Genomic DNA, 21026 nt, shown 5'->3' on the forward strand with positions numbered 1-21026 from the left:
CAAGCATTACAATCTTCCTTTATACTCCAGATCCCGAGCAGGTTTTGCAACTGCTGTTTTGCAAGAGATCTTAACTACACCATCATTATCTTAGTGCCTCCTCCCCCAGTTTGGCTATGGTATTCTACCCATATGTTTGGACTGCAGATGCATCCTTGAAGGACATAGTACAGTTCTACCATAAATGTAGATGTCCGATAGGTATGCATCTGCAGTCAGGATTACCCACCCTCCTTCCCCTCTGTGGTATTCCTAGGGTATTATTCCTCTTTTAGCTAGCTGGGGGAATCTATTATGGTGTATTTGTTTGTATGTATGTATGTATGTATATATATATATATATATATATATATATATATATATATATATATATATATATATATATATATATATATATATATATATATATATATTGCTTTCTACTGTTTGGAATTTTCTACATTTATCCAAATTTAGCCTTCCTAGAGGGCACCTGGCATCTGGGGCAAGAAACACTGAGGAAAATGGCGTCGGCTGATGCCTTTATACCCCAGGAGCTATGACGTCGGGTGAAGTGCGACATCAGCCGAGGCCAGACCCAGACTTTGGAATCCGGCCGACCGAAGGGCTGCCTGAGGCAGGACAACCCATATGTTAGGACTGCAGATGCATACCTATCGGACATCTACATTTATGGTAGGCACAAAACTGTACTTTATGTGGTACATAAACAAACAGGGAGGAACACATTCATACCCCCTATGCAGACTGGCCATGTCACTTTGGAACATGGCCATGGACTTACAAATCGAACTACAAGCACAGTACTTGCCAGGCAAGGAAAACACGCTGGCAGACAACCTAAGCAGAAATATGACAGATCCACACGAATGGAAGTTGCATCCAAAAGTTTTTACAGAAATAATCCAAGCATGGGGAAGGCCCGACCTATATCTCTTTGCCTCCCACAAAAATCACCAATTGACAAAATTCTGCTCAAGGATTTTCCATCCAAAGGCCTGGAGAGTGGACTCTCTCTTTCAGCTGGATATCAATGACAGTTTATGCCTTCCCACTTCTTCCTCTGCTGCCCAAAGTTCTATTGAAAACCAGAGCAGACAGACCAAAGATGATTCTCGTTGCTCCAGACTGGCCAAGATAACACTGGTACCCACTCCTGAGGAGCCTGACGCATTCCCCACCATGGACCCTGCCTCTAATGCCTCTTCTCCTGACTCCACACAGCTTCAAAACTCTTCACAGCCAGCTAAAAACACTCAGTCTAGCCGCATGGAAGATTCCTTAGCATCACAACAGACCCTACTCTCCAAGGAGGTGCAGAATGTCATTTTGGAGGCTAGAAGGCTGTCAACTAGAAAAGCTTACTCCGCAAAATGGAAACGGTTTTGTGTCTGGAATGAGAAAAATGGCCAGGATCCTGGAAAACTGAATTTACCTCAAATACTACAGTATCTAGCTGAGCTGCTAAGCAGTGGACTTTCATTCTCCTCCATCAAAATCCATGCCTCAGCCATTTCTGCACAATACAACACTGATCCACCCTTATTCTCTCACCCTCTCTTAAGACAGTTCCTCAGAGGGGCTAAGAATCTAAGACCCCCAAGGAAACAACCAATACCTGCTTGGGATCTCAATTTCATTCTGGAAAAGCTGACCTTGCCTCCCTTTGAGCCAGCTGCCTCATCAGATTTGTAATATTTATCCTGGAAAACAGCTTTCCTTCTGGCTATTACCTCAGCTCGTAGAGTTTCAGAACTACAAGCTCTCATGGCTGTGCAGCCTTTTATCATCTTCCATCAGGACAGAGTTTCCTTACGAACCAACCCTTCCTTTATGCCTGAAGTGGTGTCCAGGGTAGCTTTGAATCAGGCCATACACTTACCTACCTTTTATCCTAATCCTCAAAACAAAGGGGAGAGATTACTACATTCTTTGGACATCCACAGACAACTGCGTTATTATTTGGACAGAGAACAAAGCCTTTCAGAAAATCAGAACAGCTCTTTGTGTCCTATGCTGTAGGAGCTCAAGGAAAGCCAATTTCCAAACAGACAATCTCAAAATGGATAGCCCACTGCATACGCTTTTGCTATTCTTTTCGTGGCAAATCTGTACCTACAGGCATCAGATCTCACTCCCACAAGGGCCACAGCTACCTCTGCAGCTTTCCTCAGAGGAGTTCCTACCAAAGATATTTTGGAAGCAGCAACTTGGAGTTCTGTGCATACCTTCTCCAAGCACTGCCACCTACCATTATACTCCAAAACTAGAGCAGGCTTTGCCACTGCAGTCTTGCAGGGCATCCTGGCTCCTGCTAGTTCCACCTAGTGCCTACCACCCCTTTCTTAGCTTTGGGATTCTACCCATCTGTTATGACTGCAGCTGTATTCACGATGAACATAGTACAGTTTTGTACCTACCATAAATGTAGATGTTTGAGTGCTAATACAGCTGCAGTCCAGGTTTCCCTCCCTCCTTCCCCTCTAGGGGTATTCTTTTATGGTGTATTTGCTTGCAACTACTGTTTTTGATTATATCGCATGGCATTATTACATAAATTTATGTTTTGCCTTCCTTCTGGGGGCACCTGACATCTGGGGCAAGAAAAACGGAAGAAAATGGCGTCGGCTGGTTCTTTTATACCCCTGTCGCACTGACGTCAGGGAAGAAGCGACGGCAACCGACGCCGGACCTAGACTTTGGAATTCGGCCAACTGAGGACCCGCCTGATGGCAGGCGAACCCTTCTGTTATGACTGCAGCTGTAACATCTACATTTATGGTAGGTACAAAACTGTACTTTCTCTGTGTGTGTGATATGAGTGTGTGTACTGCTGTGGATGGAGCACAAAGTATTTCTGAATGCAGGATCTTCAGGAAAAAATGGTAATTACAGTGGAAGAGACTGTGAATCCCATAGATCCATCAAGGTGGTCTAATATAGATAATCGTGATAGTAAGAGTGCATGTCTTAATGTGCTTCAGGAGTGCATCATTATGTTGTATGTATTGGTTGAATTCCGGTACCTTTTGTGGTGTCAGAAACCACTGCAGATTTGATCTTCCACTTTTAAAGGTGTGTGATTCCTACTGAGTCAGTGACTCAGCTGATCTTACTTTAGGATGTCTCTTGTATCAAGTAAACCACACTTCAAAGCTGTTTTTCTCAGAGAAATTTTTATTAGTCAAAGGTCATAGTTGTTTCTCGTATGTGTTCCTTTCTTTCACCTCTGCAGCGTTCTGTAAATAGATGCTTATGAAGCACAAGTTTTACTACAAGAATAAATTGTCAATATTTATCTAGCCTTATTGCCCTGGAAACAACTGCCTGACTGGTTTGTGGTTAAATCTGGTAATCTAAGCTGGCAAGGGATATTTACTGTGAGTTTTATCCTAACACAAAATGATCAGTAGTAGGGAAAGAAAAATCTCGGGGGAAACCCCTTCGGGGGTAACAGTTGGAATTTTCTTTTCACAGGATCCTTTTTCAGCAGTGAAAATTTTTAATTTTCACATGTAGATGGAAGGGATATGCGCACTCTGTGTTTAGAGATATCACATGCTAATTTAGGAATGTGCAATCAGCTGCACAATCCCGATTTCTTTTTTGTCAGTCATGTAGTTTTGATTTTGCTCTGAGCGTGTATCATAAAAAGTTACCATTTTCAAAGCATAGCAAGCAGAATATCCAGTCATCCTTCCATTTTTACAATATCACTAGACAGGACCTGCACGAAAGCAGCATGTTTTGTGTGGAGAAACAGCATAACATGGGGTGCGACAAGTGCCATTTTTTAATGTGGCTGCCCAAAGGAGGAGGAGTTAGAAGCTTGAGTCTTAGTTCATCACTCAAAGGATGGTAAAAGTGAGACTCTGTGATCATCCAGTGTGTCCCTTACATGTAATTCCAGGCACGTACCAGAATAAATAGGGAATTAAGATGCTAGCATAGACCTCCACTAGCTTAACAAACCAGCCTGTTCCTTGAGTGGAGAAGGGGTCAAATCAAACATACACTTGTAATGTGACATAAGAGAAACTTTGCCATGCAATCTTGATTATGGTATGGTTGCCTCAGGATTTAAGCACTGTTTCACTTATGCAAATGTTAGTGGTAAACTAGTTTGCTAAATGCTGGTGGTAAGCAAATGTTAGTGGTAAACTAGTTTGCTAAATGCTGGTGGTAAAACAGTTTGCTAGTGTGGATTGGATTTTGAGTCATTTGGCAACATCTGTTTGGTCAGACTTAAGCTTTATGACTTTTGTTCCTTCCTCAAGGTTCAGCCTTACCATTGAGTGGCTGTATGCTGTTAGCATACTTGATAGGCACAAATTCTTTTGTGTTTTTTGTTGTCAGTACATGATTTAATATCTGGTCTGATTTGACCAGGGGAGTGTTGGAGTACTTCCTTGGGAAGTATAATATGATCCCCATGCAGAGCACTATGCAGATCTGTCAAGGCTTTTGGCACCACTGACATGCATCTTCCCTATACTTTAGGCTTAAACCCAGTGCGTGCCTGTTACTTGCTAAACATCCTGTGTGTCCATAATGGGCCTCTCGTATTTGGAGCTAGGTTGAGGAGGGTGCCTCCCTTTCAAGTGGATTTGCAGGGTAGGTGAGTTAGAGGAGTCTGAGGTCCCCCCGCCTGAGACAAGATGAGGGGTAAGATCCTTCATCTGCTGTCTTTTGGGAATACTTGTAATATCCTCCATATGTTGTGCCTCTGCTTTTACCTCACTTCAGAAGGGGACTGAACCAGTGTTTTGAGGATGAAGGCTGAGGAATTTTCTCTCATTACATTACAGAGCTTTTCTTAAAGGTTGCTCTTAGTCACCCAATTATTCATAATGTGAGTGGTTTGAAACCCTTATGTTAAGGATCTGATGATGTCTTTTTCATCCATTCTTCAACCACTGGGTTTCAGATCTGACCTCTGATCAGATTTCGGCCCCTTCTCAGACTCTTGATCCGTAGCTCAAACATTGCAAGCAAACACTTGATTCTGTTGTACGACAGACCTACTTCTCTTACCAGGATGGACAAGGTGAAGATGACTGTTAGTTGCTTATCTGCAGCTAGGATCCGTAACATCACGCACACAGTTAGGTCATTGTGCCACATGAATCAGTATTATTTTATCATAGTTCATGTGACTGTAAATGACCTGAGGTGTACCTCACTGGACTGTAAGAAAAGAGACATTATGGATCTCTTTGAATATGTCACAGTCTGGTACGTGCCTTGCATTGATCAGCATTTTACCTTCACCAAGGATGATGCCACAGTATAAACGATTGATTTTAAAAATTGGCTTATTTTCTGGTGTCACTCCAGAGGAATCCAGTATCTGTCAGCATGGGAGGACATGGTTAACAGATCACTTTGCTTTGCCAGGGATGGTGTGCATCTGTCCCCCCAGGATTTCAGATATTGGGTAAATCTCTATCCTCCCCTTAGACACACTTTTAGGCAAAGACAAAACTGCCAACATAGCAAAAAAAAAATTGTTAACTGCTCAATGCTAGGAGCCTAAACAAGAAAATCCACAACTTACAAGCTGTAGTCTCTCTGTAGAATGTACACATATGTGCTGGTACCGAGACTTGGTTTAATGCTGCAGAAAGTACTCTGGAGTGGAAAGCTACAAGTGCCTTCTGCACATTTAGACCAACAGCAGCAGCACAGACAGGGCTAAAGATGGAAGTGTCTCAGTCTATGTTATCAGCAAGTACAACTCTACTTTGGTTAAACAGGATGATGCCTTGGAGTTCATCCACATCCAAGTCTCCATAGACAAGGTTCCCTATCATGTACTGGTCAGCTACAGGTCACCCACAGTGACCCATGAAGCTCGTTAACTCTTACCTAAACCTAAGAGGTATTCACCATCCAACCAAATTACCCTATACCTGGCAGATTTTACCCATCTATAGACTGGGAACCATACACTGCATCTGAGTCACGGGCATGGCGTTTCCTGGACTTCATCAGTGCAGGCACCCTGGACCAGGTAGTGCATTCTCTAACCAGAAGATCAAACCTACTGGACCTAGTTGTTATGAACATGGGAGATCTAACACCAAAAACAAACCACACCAGTGGAATCCTTACCTTAACATGCTGTATAACAAAAAAAAAAAAATCATGGTCATAATTGGAAAGAACACCTCTCATAGAGACGAGACCTTTCTGATTCAAATAAATAAGAAACTAAGAGGTCTAATAAAGTCCAGCAAGGCCAATTACAAAGTCAGGATAGCTTCCCAGGTTAAGGGCAGTCAGAAAGCTGCCTTCAGCTATGTCTAGTAATCTTAAAGGTAATACTTAGTGTGCAGAGCTGGTGGTAAATGGCCTAACCTTCATTGACCAGGGTGACAGAGTAAATCTACTGGCTGATAAATTGAGCTCTAACTTCACCCCCCCAACTATCCCCTTTGCAATCCTTTTTAGCGCATCCCCACCCCCAGCTGTCAACCGAAACAGTTCCTAGCGGTGCTTGTCAAGTCCAAATACACTGCTTCATTGAGGCCCCCAACAATATCTCTGGTTACATCCTAAATAGCATGAAACATGACCTAGCAGGTACCATTTGAGGCACTCTTCAGCTATAGCATCAAAACAGGTTACGTTCCAGGTGACTGGTGGGCCTCAGCGTTTCATCCATCTTCATGAGGGTGGACCATCAACAGAGTCCAGGTACTACAGACCCATTAGTCTGACAAGTCTAATATGTAAAGTCTGTTTACTATCACATGTTCGACAGTACAATGCTCGAATATACAGATGTTCAAACTAAATGTTTGGAAATCAGAGCACAGAACGGTGTAAATTCTGAACCGAGCATTTCAGTGAAGTTGAATATCGAGCATGTTGACTACACTGAAATGCTTCTATCTACCCCACACCCCCCTTACTTCAAGATTGCACTACACTGAGGAAAGGGTACATTTCCCAGTCCCCATTGTAGTGCGACCTGCACTACATTGTCAGACCTTACTATAGTGAATATGTTCGCTATTGTAAGGTTCAACAGTGCTGTGATCGCACTTCGGTTCTGCTACCTGAATTTCGCTCATTGGTTGATCGCACATAGTGTGATCGCCAGTGTGATAGTAAACCCGTAAAGTCATGGAGCAAATTATCACAGAAATGATCAACAGGGACATTGGCAACCTACAGTCACTGGAACCATCCCAGTTTGGCTTTAAGGGAAGGTCTTGCCTGCTTAACCTGGTAGTCATATTTGAGTGTGTCAATATGGCTATGGATAAGGGGAAAATGATGCATACCGCCTACTGTGACTTGGCCAAGGCGTTTAGTACAATACCCGACTCAGGTTTTGTTGACTAGCTCTCAGAACTAGGCATAAATTTCTCCATACCTCGCTGGATTGCCAGCAGACTCGCATGTAGGACCCAAGAAGTCAGGATCAGTGAAACTACCTCCACCAATAGACTGGACTCCAGTGGAGTACCCCAGGGTTGTGTTGGACCCTCTCCTGTTTGGCATCTACTTCACTGAAGTCAAGACTAATGTCAAAGACCTCTGGCTCACCAAGTTTGCAGTTGACTGTAAATTGGGAGCTATCATGGATTACCCCCACAACACTAACAATTTACAAGAGTGTCTAACGCAAACAAATGACTGGTGTGAAAGCCACAGAAATACATTATAGTGCTCTTTGGGAAAGCTTCCACTCAAGCTAATAACTTCATCGATAAAACACCCCTAAGAGTTTACCCAATAGTTGAGTATCTGAAAACATATTTAGACAGTAATCTGGTGTTCAACCAACAAGTAGCCAAGATGGTAAGAGAGTCATTCTATGTATCCCAAATCATAAGCAAGGGTATGGCATCTAGGTCCAAGGAAGTAATAGTACAACTTTACTCTGCTCTTAGCAGACCCATCATTGCACACAATGCCCCCTTTGACATGTCCCTAGTTTGCAACAGTTGGAATACCATCAAAGGTTCCTCACCTGGAGAATGCAGGGTATGAATACCCTGTCCTACACAGATCGCCTTAAGGTCCTATCTCTGTACTCAGTCTCGTACAGATTATTGAAAAATGATCTATGCCTAGCATGTAAGGCATCCTCTGATCCAGCTCTGATCAGTCTCTTGCACCACAACAAGACAGATGTCACCAGAAATACTAGACCCAAGGGCCTGAACTTTGTCTGCAGCATAAATAGAACATGGCGAGACCGATACGTGTTTCAAAGGATCCCCACGCTATGGAAAAAGTACCCCATCTTCATGAAGCAGTTCATCCCTGACCCTGTTCAAAAGAAATCTTGATCATTGGATGGGAAATCGCAAACTTGGCCTGGCCTGGCCCCCACATCTCTGATGGACAGATTGTTGACAGTAAGTAAATTAATTCCCAACTAGCATACGCCCCACACACAAGCCTTAGCTACCTCATTACTAACATACCTCACCATTTAGGCATCCAAGTAACTCTCGGACAAAATTGAGTTGGATTGCACAGCTTGACTTGTAAAGACCCTGGGGGGTCATTGGCCTAGTATGACCCTAATCTCCTCTTCTTACTCATAACCCCAAGCCCCAGATTACCTCAGATCTCGTTTGCCACTTCACTGATGAGGTAGGATTGTTGTGGCTCACGTTTTTAGTAGTTAAGTCGTGCTCTTTTTTTGTTACCTCTTCCTTTTCTCAGGTCTTTGATTTTTTTTCTTACTCCTCCCCCCCATTTAAAAAAAAAAATATTATGTATGTATATATCTGTATAGACACTTCAAGTGGTAGTGCTGTTGGTTCATTCTGGACTTCACACCTTTCCCTTTTCTTCTTTTATATTAGTTTACTAGTAGTCGTTTTACCATTGCTGGTATTTGTTATCCCAATTTTTTAGAAGCCCTCTAATTACCATTGCTGGTATTTTTGCCTTTTGATTTCTTTATTACTGTATTGTTATTTTTTCTGGATTCTAGATTGGGTTACCTTGTTGCCTGTATTATGTCATTTAAACCTACTGGATTTCAAAAATGCTGTTCGTTTGGGCATGAGATACATAGCTGTGATTCCCAGTCAGAGTGCATGTATTGTTTTGAGGGTGCACATCTTGAGGTTGAGTATATTTGTTTGGGCTTCAACCACAGAGGCTTTGTTGAGGGCAAAACAAGTTAGTTCTTAAGGTTTTGTTTCCTTCTTCCTCTTCAGTGTCTGGAGCTTCCCCCTCCGGAAAGAAACCAGCAGGAAAAATCTAAGGTGGGAGGAAGCATTCCCCTGTTCACTTTCACTCTGCTCCAGCCTCGGCTTCACTGTCCAAAAAACCCAAGGCCTTAGGTCAGTCTGCTTTGGGTCTGACACTATAATATGCCAAGTGTCCTCCCCATAGACAATCTGGTTTCTCTCTGGAGCCAATTTTCTCAAGGCTATACTCTTCATTTTTACAAGCAACACCACATAGAATTGCTAGACCTCCATCTACCTCCTCGCCCTTCAGGTTTACTAGGAGCCTGACTAAAGTAGATGCGGATAGAATGATAAAATTTCTTAGAACTTGGGTTTAGTTGGTAGTACTTACGGTTTTGTCTCCCATTGGACCCTTGAGTTTTGGACCATTCCTGATGCACTTAATTATTCCTACTCCAATCTGTCCCTGAGCTTCGGAGGTACCAGATCTGAGAATTCCAGGATTGTCTTGGTAATCTGATCCGAAGGCTTGGCCTTCAACTTTGTCTTCTCTGATCATGCCAGAGGGATCATGGAGCTGTAGCTTTGACACCAGATCTAGGAGTAGTGGCTCAAATTTGAGGCTTTCAGAGCTGTCTGTTCCCATCGTGGCTTCAGTGCTAGACAATTCAGCTCAGACTTCTGTGTCGATGTAGAGTCATGGGAAAGCCTTGGATTTCTCTAGGTAGGTGGCTTCAGCTCCTACTGGAGTGGTTATAGGCTCTCCATTGGGTTTTGCATTCAAGGTAGTGAAGAGAGCTCCCACATGACTGGACATAGGACATCCCCCCCCCCCCCCCTGATCCTCCCCCTCTACCACTCCCTTGGTCCAGGTTCTGCTCATTTTTCCCATCAGGGCAGCTGGCCCTTAGTGCTGCAAGGCTCCCTACACACTTCCTCATTGGGATGATCTGAGGAAGACCCGAAGTCCCCCAGAAGTGCAGGTGCAAGAGAAGGCACATTGATTCCCCACAAGAACCCTTGACAGAAGATGTTGACATCAATGAGGGGGGTGGATCCTCCAGGTCACCTCTAGAGGATGTCTGATTTGGAAAAATCCTCAAGCTTCTGAGGCAGGAAGTTGGTTGGTCTTCTGAACCCCCTTCCCGGGGTGAGTCTTTGTTCTTTAGAACAGGCTCTGCTATGTCCTGGTAGGTACCCCACAGAAATAATGCTGGATCTCATTTCCTGTTGGGCTTGGAAGGATGCAGATACTGCAGAATCTATTCTTAGAAAGCAAGACAACTCCCTAGTTACACCAAAGGACTGTGCCCATTGGAGCAGGGGTCCCCAGTTGATACCATGGTAGTTTTTAGCAACCTCCAAAAAGAACTTGCCAAGGAAACTCGCTCTGTCCACCCCTTAACAAGCTGTTAAACAAGCAAAAGGACATCAACTTTTGGCTGCTGTGCACTGAGACATTTCGTATTTGCATGGGACTCTAGATGAAGGATATCACTGTCTTAACATTTCCAAGCCTAGGAACTTGATTGATATATGAATTGTCTAAAATACTTCTGCAGTCCTTTCATAAAGATGTCAATTCCAGAAATGTGTGGGATGCATCTTCCAGAAGTAGAATACTCCAGAAATTGGCATAATTGCCACTCAGGAGAATCCGTTCCTTCCCTTGTTCTGTTAGTGGTATGAGTGAAGGGAGGAAGCGAATGCTTTCTCTATTCCTTCGTATAAGGGAATTTTGTGCACATCATTCATATTTGTTGTGCACCTCATCAGAGTTAACTGAAAAAAAAGATCAAACCTAATTCGTGCCCCCACCCTTTAATGATGGGTTTGGTTTCACGCTGTCGGGTTCTTTTAGTTACAAGAAATATTTCCATTTGTGTCACCCCCCCCCCCCCCCAAAAAAAATAGTTCAAACAGCATTTGGTTGTTCCCTCAGGTCCCTTCTCCCGAAATATAGACCTCTTGAATTCTGCTTGATCTTCCACTTGGGGTTTTAGAGGTCATTTGGGCTGCTAAGTAGCTTTCCATTTATCAGGCCTGTTTTTTCCAAGTGGAGTTGTCTGTTTGGCCAGAGTTGTACCTTTTACTGTTCAAGTTTATTAACTTGCAGGTGATACTAATTACTTCAGACACATATAAGTTGTAGGCCTCAGTTGTTCCATGTTTGAGATGCATGTTTCAGCTATGTCTACCCTTCATAAATTTGTGGACATCAGTATTGTGTACCAGCACCTGCTGATCAAGCAGTTCCTTAAATTAATGTTTGTAGTTCTCTTTTCCTTTAAGGAATCCTTTCTTTCTGTTGGATCCAAACTTATGACCGATATTCATGCAGGATCCATTATTTGAGCTAGCTTGCTTGGGATTGTTGGCCTTTGCCTGTTAGAAAGCAGTGTTCTTGTGGCTTTGTATCTCCTTACAAGATCTGTGAATTTCAGGCTGGAATATTTAGGAAAACATTTCTGGTGTCCCTGAGAACTAATCAGAGTTTCATGTGGTATCAGCATTGCTGTTGAATCATTTTTGTTAATTTCTCTGTTTTCTTTGCCACTGTAGAAGCTTGGGCTAAAAGGCTCAAGGAGGAAATTCCTGCTAAATGTTAAAAAAAAAAAAAGTGGTAGTACATAGAAATGCACAATCTTCAGTTGCTTGAGTTTACGAAACTTGTAGATGTTTGCCGCCTTTGTTTTTTGGATGAAAGGGCTAGGAGTTCTTCTTTTTCTGTGTGCTGCTTGCTCTTACCCCTGCACTTGCCAACCATCAAACTTCCCCCAGCTAGACTTGAGCCCATTTAAATCCTACTGGAAGGCATCTTACTTAGGTCCATTAGGATGAGACCATCCTAGGGTGAGGGTGGTGGCATCACTTGCGTAGGCATGAGTGTGTATTCTCACTGGCATCCAGGCAATGAGGGCATTTTACTTACTAGTGTAATCCTGCCAAGGGTAGATGGGAGTGCAGCCTACCCCACTGTGGGAGCAAAAGTATGTCCCCCTATGTATACTCATTGGAGGCTTGGTGAACCACACACCCTCTCCCGGTCATGGATTCCTACAACCTTTGACAGTCGTTCCCCCTCCCCCACCACCTGGATGGAGAAGATGGTCTTGAATAAGTCTGTAAAGACCTTGAATCTTTCCTGCTTGGCTGTGTAAAGTATTATCAGGCTAGTTGTTGAATGCCATCACATGTAGATCTCTCTCAAAAGCATTTTGATCTAGAACAGGGGCTAAAAGAAAGGTACTAAGTCAGTGACACCTGTTTGCTGCTATTTTGGATATCTGCTTATGTTAACGCTTTGTTTGCATTTCTTATGTGTATGTCTTTTAAATCTTGCCTGTCCTTTCAATGTACATGTTTTCCTTCAAAGTCTGCTCTTTGCCTCTTCTAAATGGTTTTCTTTTCCCTCTGTCATGCTAGCTTTAGTATGAAAAAATGTGAGAGTATTCAGGCATATTGGAGCTATTACTTTTTACATGCAAGGTACTGATTAGATTTCCACCTTAAAATGCAGCTGTGGATGTGTAATTCACAAGGTCATTTAACATGTAATTCTTATGTCCAGACCCATCTGTTAGTGCTGTGGCATAACTGACATCTTTTTACATGAGTTTCCATCTGGATTTTCAGTCGAGGCTCTTTTAGCACCCACTGGCAGGAAGAAACTGCAGAGATGCTTAGATTTTTGGGAAGGTTAATACTCTAGTGCTTTACGTGGTGGTGTGCTGTTATGTTAAATAGTATCAACTCTTTAGTACATTAAGACTGCTTTTAAATTGTATGCACCTTCTAATTTGTGTCCTTAAAACTACAGATTATAAATGGTACAGCTGGTAAGTGTTCTTTTGAGCTTTAACCTTGAAAATTCAGTAAGAGTTCTTCTTGTAAGGGTCTCAGAAGTGACTGCCAGATGTTAGTGTTTAAGCTTGAATTCCTATTTGGTGTGGCTTTTATCTTTATTTTTTGAAATAGGGATACTGCACTTTTTACCTCTTCATTAACTTCTTGAACATTGCTAGCCATTTTTATTTGGGGAAGTGCAGTTAAAGTACCAGTCGACCTTGGGCATAATTTGTACCTTTACAATTTTTTGCAATTGGGTTTCACTGTTGAAGTGACCTCCCCTCTGAGAATGCATCCTTTAATGGGTTTTATATGAAAAAGTTTGCTGTATATTGATTGCTTTTGTCTGTCAGGTTGGAGTCCCTGAGAAAAGTGCACAATGAAAACCAGCAACAGCATGAGAAGTATCAGCAGGATCTTGCGAACTCCACCAAAACAATTGATAAACTGGAAGGCTCTTCTGATGGCATAGATGAACGGTATAGATTCTTGCAAGAGTTGCGAGGGTATGTCCAAGACTTGATAGAGTGTTTCAGTGAAAAGGTAAGCATACACCAGTTTTATCATTCTTTTCAAAATTAAGAACTCTGTTTGTTACTGTAGGCAGTTATGCATTAATTGCCCGAGTGGTCCTAAAGAGGTGATCAGTATCTTCATATGTAATTTCTTTAAGGCTGCATCAGCAAGCCTTCAGGTGAAGTGTCAGAAGCAGATATTCAAAAATCTTGTTCCCTCAACTCCCTGCCACTTCGCACAATTGGTATGGAGGTGTCTGACATAATGCAACTTTTGCAAAGAAGGGTGTATAGTCATTCATTCTCTTGTTGTTTTCCTGCCATAAGAGGGTTTTTATAACACGTCTCTTCATGCTCAACACTTGCTTCATTTTATTTATTTTTATTGAGAGGTGCAAGTACTGTTACTGCATTGCAGGTTTGTGGTTGTAATCCCTGGAGAAACTTTTTCATATTGTGGCTATAAATATTGTTTTGCAAAACCCTTATTTGTAATGTACAGACCGCAATCCTGTTTCTTTAAACAGCAATATCTGATTATGTAATTTTCATTCTTCCTCACGAATGGGTCAAGGATCCAGTCCTCTGATCCGACTTGGCCACATATACAAGACTTCGGTTCCAAATCTCAAGCTCCTTCCTCTACCCATAATACTCTATCCCAACCCCAACTCCTCCAATCTCGCTTGCCACTACTGAGGTAAGTTGAACGAACCAAACTCTAGGAGTAAGCAAATTCCTTTTCGATGTTCTGCTGTATTCTTGCTTATAGCTATTTAGTTCTTACTGTTAAGGTTCTGACCGCTTTCTGTCCTCCCTCTAGTTTTTGCTAGCACCAGGGTCCTTTCTTTTCCTGACATTTCTCTTTCTGTTTTTTTCTCAGTACCATTCTCGATACTTTGGCCTGTTAAAATATATATATATATATATATATATATATATATATATATATATATATATATATATATATATACATACATTTACACACACGCACACACACAAAACACACAGACATACACACACCTATACATTTAAATTAGAATTGTTTTTTTAGTACAACCTTTCTTCAGGTTTCTCTTTTGGCTGTTTAAACCCTTTTTACTACAGGGCTTACCATTTTCTTGCCTTTGTTCAGGATGTCTGATAAACTGGAGAAACCTGCGGGTTTCAAGAAGTGCAGTTCTTTTGGGCATAAGATCTGTAACTCTGACCACAGGAAGTGCATACACCGTCTCTGAGCTGCCCATCTCGACTCCTGTTGTGCTGTTTGTGACATTCAGTCTTAGGGTGCTCTCGGACAGAAGAAATAAATGAAACTTAAAAGGGTTACTACCAGCTGCAACTGTGGCTCAAACCCCCTCTAAGGTTTCGCAGCTTGCCTTGGAAACAAGGAAAAGGCCCATTCCAAGATCTCCGCAAGCTTCAGAGGAACCTAGGGAAAAGTTAAGGAAGGTCTCTGATCCGAAGTTCTTCAGGCAACCCTCAGACCCACAACACTCCGTACTCCATACTGTCAGCTCTCCATCCGGCTCTTCTTGGATCCCAAACTATGGGATCAGAGTCTCCCACTTTTTACAGCTTGTGGATACTGGAAACTCCCTAGAATCCTCCCATACCCACAATGCTCTAGTCCCCTACTATATCCCAGATGTCTTTTACCAGCTTCATGTATGGATGTGGTCTCAGTTAACTTGAGAACTTCACTGTTTCTGGTTGGATAAGTAAACAGATTGTTTATATTTTATGCTACCTTTGTCCATTTTTTATGTGTAGCTAATTTATTTCTCTCTTATACTGCACTTTTCTTAGTGTAATTTAATGTAATTACCATTGTTTGGTATTTTTTTTGCTCTCTTCTTTCCTAGTTTAAAAAAAAACATCTTAAGTGTTATGCTGCTTTTTTTTTTTAGGATGACTGAAATACCTTCAGGTTTTAAAAACATGCAGACAGCGTGGGCATAAGATCCCTCTGTTGGATGCCCATGACTCTTGTGTTTATTGCTTGGGCCCAGCACACTTAAAGGTGTCATGCAATATTTGCAAAGCTAACCCTAATTGATCACAAGAATAAGCTTATTTTGAAAGGTCTTCTGCTTATGACCTTCTTGGAATAATTGTCTGGAGCTCAAACCTCCAAATCATATGAAAAGGAGACCAGAAAGTAGCCTTCGGACGCTTCTGGATTATTCAGTCTTCTGATCCTACCACAGAGCCAGCCTGTAAAATGTTGAAACAGTTTGATCCGAAGACTAAATCTTCTGATCCTGTTTGCCTTAGATGCCCAATCTGCTTCATCAGATCTGATACCTTTGGATCCAAATCCACTTCCACGGACCTGGTATGTATTCTGTCTGGACCCTGTTCCGTCCCAGCTGCCATCACCATTTTTAGAGAGACACTAGAGGCCCTTCAGTGGCCTCCTCCTCCTCTTGTTCTTCCAGGAGCTTGATAGAACCAGATATGGATTGAATGATGATGTTTCTCTCCACACAGATTCAGATTAGAGTTCTCCTGGCTCCTACCGCTTGTAGTCCAGAGACCTTTACCAGTGCTACTCCATCCATCATGGCCGCTACTCCGATCAGACCTTTGGCTTTGGAGCCCTTGGATTGAGTCTTCTGGACCATCTATATTGGATCTGAAGATTGTTCTATGTTGTGCTCCGAAATGTTCTTTGAGTGAACCAGCTCTGATTGTGTTGGAGTAGGACTACTCTCGGAGTCGTAGCATCGTTCTCTGGTTCAGAGTGTTAGAGTCAACTCCAAAGATGTCAGAGCTGTCTCTGTCCTTCAGAGCATCATCATTGGACAGCTTGGCTCCTGCCTCTGCCGGGGACTGCCTTCAGGTCAGCGAGAACAGACTGTCCAGAAATATCTTCTCGACTCCTCCTCCTCCTCCCTGGAAGCATTGGTGGAGAAGAGTATTCTCTGCTTCTAGAGGACAGACTATTCCACCCCCCTTGGATCTTCCTTCTGAATTCCATGTGTCTTTGTGCCTTGCGCCTCAACACTCTACAGAGACAGCCTAAAATCTCCAGGATACCCAGCAGAGTATATTTATCTTCTAATACTTCTAAAGAACATCTCACTGAATAAGTCCCTAGGAAGAGAAAGTGGAAGAGGAGGCACTTAGGCTCTCCTCAAGAGTCTGTTACAGAAGATACCGATTTTGATTAGGGGGAAGTGTCCCCAAGCTCACCACCTGATGACGTCTCCTTTGGAGACTTCCTGGAGATGCTGAAACAAAGGGGTGATTGGTCTACTGATAACTTTTCCCAAGAGGTATTGGTATTCCTGGAAGCCTATTGGTTTGGCCCATCTACCTCCTGGGTGACTCTGCCTGCCAATGAACTCATTGATATGATCTCTAGTCAGGCGTTGAAGGAACCTGATGCTGTTGAGCCAATCCCCAAGAGACCAAACAGGATCCTGGCACCACCAAAAGGAAGAGACTTTTTTAGCAAAGGAGTACCAGTAGATGCCATAGTCATGGCAGTGGCCACAAAGAAGGAACTTGTGGAACAGGGAGGCAAGGGCTTTGGACAGATTTTGGAAGCATGCATATGCTTCAGCGATCTTTGCACTCAGGTCATTGAACAATTTGGCATACTCCACCAAACTTCAAAGGGACTTCATTAAAGAACTTTCCAAATCCTTCTCTGGGACCATTACTTCTGAGGCACAAAGCTCTGTTGCCTCACAGTTGGCTACACTAAAATCCTCAAGGGCGGCAGGTTCAGGAATTTCCATTAGGAGACTTGCCTGGATGTGCCTGTGTGATTTTGCAGAGCCCTTCAAGTCCTCCGTCAATGCTGCTTTTGACAGAAGTTCTTTGTTTGGCCCTAAAGTTAAAGATGCACTCTCCAGGTGTGAGCAGGATGGTAAGACCCTGTCTGCAGTGGGTGTACATTTTTGACACCTCAAAGAACCTTCTGTAGGAATTATTGAAAGACAGAAATGTGATTCAGAAAAGGCCCAGAGGTCCTTTCCATGATCATTTGGAGATGGTTTCCGCAGGACAGAGGGGGGATCTCTAACAGAAGATGTTATTTGCATAGCAGAGGAGGCCCACAGAAGCAGGGTTTCAGAGATTCTTTCTCTGACAAGACCCTACCAGCACTTCAGAAAGGATGCGGATTGTCCACCTCTGGAGACCATTGGGAGTCATCTATCCCTGCACCAGAAAGCCGTGCTAGACATTACAAAAAAAACATGAGTGCAGAGGATTATTTCCAGTGGTTGTGTAATACCGTTTGCCCTATCCCTCTCCCTTTCAACAATAAACAGAATTCCCAATGTTCCACCCAGTCAGAGGAAAGCAGCAGCTCTAGAAATAAAAAAGCTGCTAGAAAAAGTCATCCAAGAGGTCCCCCCTCCCACACCAGATAGAGTCCAGAACTTCCTCAGGAAAACAGGAGACTGGAGACCTATTTTGGATCTCCGCAATCTGAACAAATCAGTTCAGTATACAAAGGTCCAGATAGTCACAATTCAGTCCGTTTTGCCCTTCCTGTACAAGGACGACTTCATGTGCTCAGTCAGAATGTGTACTGTCACATAAAAATAGACATTTCAGGAGATACATATGCTTCTGGATGGGAGCCAGTCATTATCAGTTCAGAGCTCTGCTTTTTGGCCTCCAACAGTCCCCAGGGTGTTCACCAAATGCATGGCAGTAGTAGCAGCTCACTTGAGACTGCAGGGATTCCAGGCATTTCTGTACTTGAACGACTGGCTCATAACCCTCTGACCAGGCATCTTCTGATAAAAGTACAAGACTATGTGCTTCAGCTTTGCTGTTATCTAGGAATTACCATCAGTCAAAGCAAATCTCAGCTAGAACCATCTCAGACAATAGAGTTCATAGGGGGCCTTGTTCAATACGGTATCAGTGGCAGCCTCCCTTTCCTTATCAACGGTACAAACTGTTCTATTTCAAGACAAAAAGATAATTCAAAATTCTTTTCTGTCATCTCGATTGATTCTACCGACCTTTGAGTCAGTGTCCACTATGATATAGTTCTGGTTCCATTAGCAAGATATCGTATGAAAATTCTTCAGTGGACTATAGCAACTCAGTGATCCACTTTGCATGAACATATGTCCACCTAGATCAGAATAACTGAAGCATGCAACAAGAACCTCTTATGGTGGATTCAGTCAGATGAGATATTACAAGGCTTATCCATTCATTCTTCCTCAGCCCAAAGCCATAGTGACCATGGGTTCTTCCCAAATTTGGGGGGGGGGGGCACTTCTTGGGAAAGACAGTCCAAGGCACCTGGTCCCCCAAAGAGGCCAACACGCATATCAATGTCTTGGAAATGAGAGCAGTACGCCTAGCATTGCAGGCTTTTCAAGACTTTCCCCCTTCTCAAGCCTATTGCCGTTCAGATGGATAATATGTCAGTGGTATGGTACATCAGCAGACAAGGAGGAACCAGATCTCACTCCCCTGTATTGAGAAGCTCTGAGTGTGGCAATAGGCTATCTCATCCACTCAATTTCTGATAGCAAGGCACCTTTTGGGGAAATCCAACTTGATAGCAGATAAGTTCAGGAAGTCCTTTTTATTGCCTCACGAGTGGTCTCTCAACATGGGAGTTGCACAAAAGATATTCTGTCAGTGGGACCAACCTTGCTCTGACCTTTGAGTCTTCCCTCAACAAATGCAGTGGGTACAACTGCCCCCTGAACTCCTTTATGTTTATCCCCAACCCCCTCTAATCCTCATATTTCTCCAGAAAACATTTTGATTGAAAACCAAAGTCATCCTCATTGCCCTTTATTGGCCTCGTTAGATTTGGTTCCCCTTTCTTGTAGGTTCATAGGTGTTTACTAGGCTAACGACCACAAGGTCTTTTTTAAGCCTAGCCATGCATCCCAAATCTCTGACAAGTTCTGATACACTTGATAATGTAAGCATGAGCCTGGAAGATTAACCATTTACAGGTTATCTGTGTCTATTAGAGACATAAGTGCAAAACCAAGGATGAATTTCTGGTTTTCCCATCCAATTGTCCAAGTTACACTTGAATTGTGTTAGGAAGGAACTCTGCTTCACATGAATGGAGTAATAGTTCATTAATTAATACTAGGCTAACTGCTGTTGTGAGCTATTTTAAGCTTAGCCGATTTCCCCATGTAAGAATCAAACCTTACATCTTGTGTCTGTAAGGTAAACACCTTAACCATTATGCCAATCTCCGTGCATTGGACTCTAGTTCTCCCTCCATGGATTCTGGATCCAATTCCAGACCTCCTGTCTCACCCGACAGACATGATTCACCAGGACTTTTTAGGCCTAAATCTGACCGCAAAGTTTCTCCACTTCCATTGATAGCCAGACAACCCAGGCTGTCCGTCACATGGGATTTGAATTTAATTTTACAACCTTTAACTTGGTCTCCATTTGAGCCGTCAGCAAAGTACGAACTAAAACTTTTAAAATGGAAAACTATCTTTTTGGTAGCTATAACCTCTGCTCGACGAGTCTCTGAACTTCAAGATATGTCTTCTAAGCCTCCTTATTTAATTTTCCGTAAAGATATTGTAGCTTTACAAACCGTCCTTCTATTCCCATGTTGCAGTGTTCTGCATATGGGTTTACCCTCCAGTCTTGCGTACATACAGCCAGTATCCAAAAGCTTTCAAGTCCCTCTGCGGTGTATGAGATGTCTGAAGTGGCAAGATTTCGTGGGCCATAAAGATGACGCAGGCACACACCAGCCCTCAGAACGTTTCAGCTGGCAGTCATACGCCAGGTGACTCTGCTACCGCTGATGTCAGATTAGTTTTATCAAATAAGTACCCTGTTGGGGACCTTTTCAGTCCTTCTAAATATCTAGTATTGCTTGTTCATGTTCTACAGAAAGGGTAAGTGTCAGTACGACCGCCAAATCCCTCATAAGGATGCCCACGATAAGTGCCTTTTCTGTTTGGGATGGTCACACGACTATAAGGCCTGCCCGACTTGCCAGGCATTCATACCTAAAACATTACATAGTCGCTTGCATGAACTTAATCTGTATCTTGAAAACCAGTACCTGAAGGAGCTTATGTTACAGATGGAAGGTTCTTCAGACGTCTCCACAGAACTGCCAAAAATGAAGGCCCGGGCCTTACGACCTTTGTCTACTGCTGAGCCTCTTCCGGCCAATCCCCAACCTGTGGCTGATATAGGCCTGGTTTCCGGATCTGGACCCGGATCCACTACTCCAGAGGTTGCGGGTACCTCTAAGGATGCCGCACTATCCTTAGGCAAGAGCAAGTCCATAGAGGCTATTCCAGCACTCGTCTCTGACACTGGGGGGGGGGTCCTGCATTTTCTGAAGAACCGTCTGAGCCCTCCGAGTTCTTACAGTCTCCAGTTTCTCGACAGATGTCCACAGGCCGTCTTAAAAGAAGAGATAAGAGGAAACCTATTTCTCCCTCTACAGAAATCATCCCTGATTGGCAGGCTTTCAGTCAAAGCCTTTTCAGTGCCTATATGGCAC

General features: G+C 43.1%; 1 protein-coding gene across 1 annotated transcript in view; it reads left to right on the forward strand.

Moving 5' to 3' along the window:
• PAXBP1 (PAX3 and PAX7 binding protein 1) overlaps window positions 1-21026 on the forward strand; it is a 1009737-nt gene that overhangs the window by 433880 nt on the left and 554831 nt on the right. The window contains exon 9 of the mRNA XM_044072024.1: window positions 13370-13559. Coding sequence (XP_043927959.1) covers window positions 13370-13559 — 190 coding nt within the window. The remainder of the gene's footprint in view (window positions 1-13369; window positions 13560-21026) is intronic.

The sequence above is a fragment of the Protopterus annectens genome, chromosome 5.part0 (genome assembly GCF_019279795.1).
Source record: "Protopterus annectens isolate FY-2018-M chromosome 5.part0, PAN1.0, whole genome shotgun sequence".
In the NCBI taxonomy this organism is placed as follows: domain Eukaryota; kingdom Metazoa; phylum Chordata; order Ceratodontiformes; family Protopteridae; genus Protopterus; species Protopterus annectens.